General features: G+C 48.6%; 1 protein-coding gene across 1 annotated transcript; it reads left to right on the forward strand.

The window, feature by feature from the left end:
* Positions 1-292: 292 nt before the first annotated feature.
* On the forward strand, positions 293-2,852 carry ptger4c (prostaglandin E receptor 4 (subtype EP4) c). The gene is made up of 2 exons (XM_023815842.2): positions 293-1,306; positions 1,437-2,852. The coding sequence occupies exons 1-2, from the start codon at positions 464-466 to the stop codon at positions 1,857-1,859; spliced, it is 1,266 nt and encodes a 421-aa protein (XP_023671610.1). The 5' UTR covers positions 293-463; the 3' UTR covers positions 1,860-2,852.
* The last annotated feature ends 4,356 nt before the right edge of the window (positions 2,853-7,208 follow it).

Consider the following 7,208-nt stretch of genomic DNA (forward strand, 5'->3'; position numbering starts at 1 on the left):
CCAGAGGGAACTGGGGGGGAAATGGACTGCTTGATGTTGTTACCTACATTTCTGATACGTTTATATTAAGGTAATAATTAAGATGAAGTCGAAGTTTATTCCATGTCTATAAAATCGCTGACAGACGCCCCCACGGTCCTCCCGCACGAGACGGCGTAATGGGGACTATCGTAGGTGTCTGGCGTCAGTATGGAGCATGACATCAGGATCGACAACCTTTATAAACGCACTGCCGGGATCAACATCAAGTAACATGTGAGCTGCAGCGTGCCTGCGCCGCACAGTTCGGCACATCGCCTACTTAGGTGCCTTCACACCGCCTATAGTTTTATTTACGTATTTTTTAGCAAAGTATATTCAGGCAGAACTTAAAAATTGCCAAATGCCTTGTAAGCAGACAGCTGTGTATTAAACAGGCAGTAGTAGGCTATATTATCAGAACACATGTAGGCTACCAACCAACATGAATAACTCCTTCTCAAGCGACGGCACCAATTTCTCCGCTTTTTTCTTCTTCTCGGGCAACAGGAGCGAGTCTCTGCCCCTCCGGCTTAAGTCCGGCGCGGTGGCCACCTCCGCCACAATGTTCGCGGTGGGCGTCCTCGGTAACCTCATCGCCATAGTCGTCCTGTGCATCTCCAAGAAAGAGCAGAAGGAGACCACTTTTTACATGCTGGTGTGCGGGATGGCGGTGACCGACCTCCTGGGCACCTGCTTCACCAGCCCGGTGGTCATCGTCACCTACGTGACCAACAGGTGGCCCGGAGGGGAGCTTCTCTGCCACTTTTTCTCCTTTTCCATGCTTTTCTTCGGATCCGCTGGCATGTCCATCCTGTGCGCCATGGCGGTGGAGCGCTACCTGGCCATAAACCACGCGTACTTCTACTCGCAGTACGTGGACAGGACAATGGCGAGGCTCGCTCTCACAGCCACCTATTTAGCCAACGTCGTGTTGTGCATCATGCCCAGCTTTGGATTCGGCAGGCACGTCAAACATTTCCCCGGCACTTGGTGTTTCTTGGACTGGAGGGCGATGAACCCCCTGGCAGCCGCTTACTCGTTTCTTTACGGCGGGGTCATGCTGGTCCTTATTGCTGTGACTGTGCTCTGCAATTTCGCGGTCTGCATATCCCTGGTGGGAATGAGCCAGAGGACCCGGGTAGTGAGAGCTGAGGTCTGCGAGCAGGACGGCTCCAGGCGCAGGTTTCCAAAGCTGACCTCCGTGACGTCGGCCGCGGAGATCCAGATGTTCTGGCTGCTGATCTTCATGACTGTTGTATTTCTGGTCTGCTCCATTCCCTTAGTGGTAAGTACATCGTGATATAGTTAAATACGCAACTCCTTTTGTGTACGTGTTGTGCAAGGGTTTGGGAAGCAGGAATAGCTGTCGAGCATAATTTCAAAACTGATATACGTAAAATATTTACATTCAACAGGTGCGGATCTTTGTAAACCAACTGCATGGCCCAGCTCGGATATCAGCAGGAGAAAAGCCGGATTTCCACAGCGATCTCCTAGCAATACGATTCGCGTCCTTCAACCCCATCTTGGATCCATGGGTTTACATCTTGTGTAGAAAGAATCTGTTTGTCAAAGGCTGCGAAAGACTGAAGCGGGCGTCTGGGATTGTGCGCGCAGATCGCAGCCGTAATTTAGGATGGACAAGTGGGCAGAACACGCTCCCGTCGTGCGCTGACAGCAATCCCACCAGCTGCGCTTCTCTGCGCACTGGGAACTTCAGACGAGACTCAGGAAATCAGACCATCATCAGGACCAAGTCGTTCACCGATTTTACTGTGCACCAGTCCTGGGATTACGATTCGGCGCGGCCGAGTTTTCATCCCTTTAGCGTGGAGTAGGATGCCAAAGCGAGATTGGACTACGATTCCACTGATCCGACCCAGATCGGCAGAGGATGAAGCCGTTTCACGCCCGGGTTTACAGGAAGCACCCGTGTGTCTCTGGGCGCGCAAAACCCGCCGGAGTGCCGGGCGCGCGCTCGGGACGCACGGTGTGCACTGTCGCGTGCAGCTTCAGCACGGCGGCGTCGCGCACGTCTGAGAAGTGCCTTTATTTAAGCACCGTGCATGGAACGTGAACTGCGCTCTTTGGCGAGTGAGAGAAATTATGCGAGTCCCGCATCGATAATGTGATGTGCTTAGTCGAAGAACTGTAGTTAAATTCATATATATTTCAAATAGTTTTTTTACGCAATCGACGGTGCTTAAATATCTATTTAAACGCGCAAATGAAATGTTTGAGATATATTTTTGTCAAAACAACTAAATGTTTTACAGTAGGATTACTTGCTACCGCTACTGTGTGCAACGCTTTGTTCAAAACGCTTAAAGTGTGTTAATGATTATTAATACACAAGAACAGGGACACACAAGGTAACCCTTCAAATGCTGCTGCAAAATACAGAGACACAGTTATGCTGCTATCTGAAAGTAAGTGGTGCCATGGGGAGCAGATCTCCTGTGAAATTAGCGCTTACTTCGGCTACATGGTGGCGCTTTCTGTACGACCTGGAAAGTTACCCTCGCGGGTGCACGTTTTATTAGTATTCACATGAAATCCGTCCGTGGCGTATCTTTTAAAGGGGAAGAATTGCATTGTGCAGCTTTACCTGAGACTGGCTGTTTTCAGCGGCAGCTTTGCATTGGGGAGAATCACCTTCGGCGCCCGCAGGTGATGTTCCCTTTGTCGGGATAGGCTAAATGTACGTTTTCGTTTTAAACTGCATTTTGTGGCATCTGTCTTGTTTTGCATTTTCAGTAATAAAGTCGTTCATACTAACCAAGAAGGACAAATGTCTCAGTTTACTTCGGACTGGTTTTTAGTGGAGCCTGAGAAGATGCACTTTGTGTTTAGGGGCAGCTCCGCTTCGCCCTGCGTCCTGTCACTGATAGAGGGTGACCGCACTCTAAGTGGAGTTACTTAATCTTGCTTTAGCCTGTTTTTGCCTTGTGCCTGGTCGTGCTTGAATGTAAATATAACTGTGAACTAATACAATGTCACGATTAATGTCGTCTTCTTCATAACGTGACGCATGCGTCTTAAACGTATTTATGTCCATGTATTTTTTCTCGCACTAAAATGTTTCTTTTTCGAGACCTGTATGCTAATGCCACGGAGCCTGTGCCATATTTAGCAATGTCTCTTAAATTATGTTCATGGTTATTTAAATGGTTGACTGTCTAGGCTAACTATGCAGTCTTTTCCTGCTGATTATTTTCTGGATAAAATGAACGAGAGCTTTTCAATCTGAGCACCTTGAGTCTTTTGGGTGGAAATTAGGAGACAGTTGAGAAAACGATGCTCTTCTCAGGGGAAATCATTTCAGTGTTGGTATACGGAAATCAATCAAAAAGTCAATAATATCTTTTTTTACACGCAAAGCGTCCTTGACCCACTGGTCACTACTCACACTGGACTCACGTAGGCTATTGATTATTTCAGTACACAGTACAAGTCCAAATCGCAAATTGGATGGATTGCAGTCCATGACTTAAGGGTTTCAAAGGCGTAACGTTTAACATTTACGCATCAAATACATGGTTTCCGAGGTAAATCGTTCACAAATTGCTCACATTTTGAAATACATTTAAATCACCAACAATTTGAATCCATTTTAATTTACATTGAATAAATCGACATATATAGATTACGTTTATACCGGTTGCCTTCGGTTTTAACGTGTATTATGTAAATGATATATTCGACATTTGATTCAGTACCAGTTATTAATGCTTCCACTCAACAGCTGCCATTTGCAAAAACTCAAATTACCCACGAAGCAAAGCCAACGTGAAAAGATATTTCACACAAGGGAATAGGAGTTCAATTAATGCACCATGTTAACACTGCCGACAGAGGTCGCTACCACACAAATTTAAGAGTCAGAAACACCTGCGTGTCTACGTGTGTTTGTATGTGTCCTAACAGCCGGGAGGGGGGTCTCATCAACGCCAACTTTTAGACGGAAGTCTTTATGATTCATGTAACTCTATCGGAGTTATCATGGGACCCTTCTATCACCGAAATGGGCCATGAACACATGACTTGAATGAGGAAGCGTGTGAAATGGAGACGGCTCCTCTCTGGCCATTACCTTCAGAGTCCCTGCCATCTGAGGGGGATCCAGAGGCTGCAGCTCGGAGGGCCACATTCTGAGTTTCCTGCGGGGGAGGGGGTCGGCACCTCTTTCCACCGTCCACCACATGGCTCACAAACACGCCAGAGATCAGAATCAGAATACTTCATTAATCCCACGCGGTGGTGGCTGAGTGTCACAGTGGTGGCCCTGATGGGGACGATACTGCACTCACAGAAACAGGTCAGCGTGGATACGTAGGGTAACGCACTCCTGTAAACTGCCTGGGGGGGGGGCTTTCCTGGGTCCAGAATGTAGATTCTGTGACCTATGACGGGAGAGGCGGACTGAGGTCGCAAATGTGGGGCTGCTTTATGAAATCCAGCCTACGATGTGCTTCCCCGGACCGGCACCTCGCACATCTGTTCCCAATGCTGTAATTATGCCCTTCTCGGAGCGTCTGGGTAATGTACGTCTGACTGTGAAGTGGCGGAATGTGGCCAGCGAGTCGATGGACGTTACACACTGGAGACAGTCGCGCATTAACAGGAATTAAAAACGCCACAGGGCCCAGGAAGACTGTGGCTTTAAGCCTCTTAAGTAACAGACATTTAGGAATGTAACTGGCCTCTGACTTCAATGAATGAATTAAACATCCAAGGAAAATTGGTGCCCATTAACTGGTACCTGATTGTCCAGGACTATGAGCCCTGGCTGTTTGCTTTGGCTGGCCTGCTCCCCGTTTTCTCCTACTAACTATTTCTCCATCGGCTGCATCTCTCGGTTGTTTGGTATTTTGAGGATCTGTGACACTGTCAAGGAGAGATCTTTCTCCCAGGAAGGAAATGCAAACTGCTTTAGTGAAGCGACTGTAAAACCAGCTGTCGCCCATCTAAGAGTCATTAGCTGGAGTTGATGGTGTTTCATGCTCCTTGCTAACGTGCTGAGTTTGGCTCGATGGCCTCCTACAATAATACACTTTTGGTTTTTGTTATTTACGAGAAAGTGCACTTGAGAGACTGCAGGAGAACATGCAGAAGTTCATGTAATTTTCCTGCTTCTCAGAGCTGTCTTTGGGGCTCCCACACGGCAGCTGTGGACTTTCCGGCTCGGCTTCCTGGCCACTGGCTGGATCTGCTGGTGCCGTTTCAGGCATACCAGCGGAGAGCGAGCGCCCAATCGGGTAGCGACAGCACGGGATGCAGCCGCCAATGACTCAAGCGCTTCTGATTCATGTGGGGTCTCTGATGTAAGTAGCCTCCAGGAAAAGCCTTAACCCAAACCACCCCGCTGTGTCTGATACTGACCAGGTGTGCCTTCTCAAACACCCACCTCTGTCTGCGGGTTTTGGGGGAGGTGGGAAGGAACCATGAGGCACCATGGCACGCCTGCCGTGTCGTTTGTACCGAGCTGCTCTCCTTCAGGTCCTGATTTGCCGATGTGGTGATGGCTCGGTCTGGTGGTTGGTTCCTGGCGTGGGATGCGGTACGGTGGAGATTTTGGGAGTACCAGAGAGGGAAAGTCCCCAGAAAAGCAACAGAACATGATGCTGACATAGTGGCGCCCCTGTGCCCTTCAGCATGTAAAAATCAAGCCAAGAGCAGCAGGTAAGAGCTGGGGGGTCCAAGGTGCAGGAAGTTAGCAGTATGATGTCATGGGATGTAATATTAAGGGGCCGTGAAAGAAAAACTAATATAGGCAGGACACCTTATAGCAAAAGAGACATGAGCCAAAAATATAGCAGTGATACGTACTACAGAACACAAATAAATGAAAAGATCAGATATATTTTCGGTGCATGTCGGCTTCTTGCACTAGCACTTCCATAAACTCTCTGGGATATTTTTTGCATGAGTCTGGATTTACGTGAAACGGTCTTGTATAAACACAGAGCTGCATGTCCAGTCCGGAGAGGGAGGTGACGCTGCGACGACGAGGCTGCGGCTCCTGCTACCGAGCGCCGGTCTGTGCCGCAGGCGTGGCGACATGCTCAGGGCTGAGCGGGACGTGCCTCAGACCTGCATGCGGGGGTGGGGGTGTTTCCGAGCCACCTGCCCCCAACATGCTGCCACTGTTGCAAAGGAAAGATCGAGATTGCAGTGGATTTGCCCAGCCTCAAAGGAGCAGACCTCCCCTCTGGGCTTCTGTAAACAGCGGGGGCACGGCCCCAGCCTACGGGTAAACAAAAGGCTTGCGCTGAAGGGAGCCCCTGACCTCCTTTGGCTGCCAGTGAGCATATTTCAGGTGCTTTATCTGCGAGCCGCAGCCAAAGAAAGCTATAATCAGCAGCCGATGGGCACGGGATAAGGAAACAAAACGCACTTGTGCGGGAGCTTACAGAGACGTGCGAGGCCAAGTGTCTCCCGTGGCCTGGGGGGGCGGCACTCGTGAAAGCTCCCTCATGTGACCCCGGCACCTCACGGGGTGGCCCATCCGCCCCCCTGACCCACGTCGCCATCGGTTACGCAACAGCATTGGGTCGGATTGGGTCAGATGCCCGAGTCGCACGTTTCACCCCCATCAGCAAATAAGCACAACCAGAATCTTTATTCAAAATTTTATTCCAACAGAGGAAACGGCATTGTACAAAAATAGAAGGGACTTTTTATAGACGTAGATAATCATAACATCAATTAAAATAACGACCATAATAATAATAATGAATCCTTTACTGAGTAACAAAGTTCATTTTGCACTTGTGTTGAAATACTGAATAAAAAACAAATGTGTCGTTTCAGTTGTGGTAGATCACCTCCCTGTGACCAGGAAGGTGTGGAGAGCGCCACCTGTAGGGGGAACGCAGCCCACGGCGACCCTCCCGCCCACAGCGGCGTTCCTGCCCGCGGCCTTCAGGCCCTCTCTGTCCTTTCCTTCTTTACCTTAATGCCATCAGTGTATCATCAGAGGCTCTGTCTGTTTTCTTTATAAAACTGACATTTACAAAAAAAGAGATTAACCAAAAGATACATGGCCACTTTATAATAAATAAAAATATGGTATATGTGAAACAAATCTCATACAAAACTGTAATAAATAAATAACTTACATGAAATAAATATGCTGTCTGTAGAACAAATATGCAAGAAGATGCATAGCATCTATCCATGGAGTT

The sequence above is a fragment of the Paramormyrops kingsleyae genome, chromosome 21 (assembly GCF_048594095.1).
Source record: "Paramormyrops kingsleyae isolate MSU_618 chromosome 21, PKINGS_0.4, whole genome shotgun sequence".
NCBI lineage: Eukaryota > Metazoa > Chordata > Actinopteri > Osteoglossiformes > Mormyridae > Paramormyrops > Paramormyrops kingsleyae.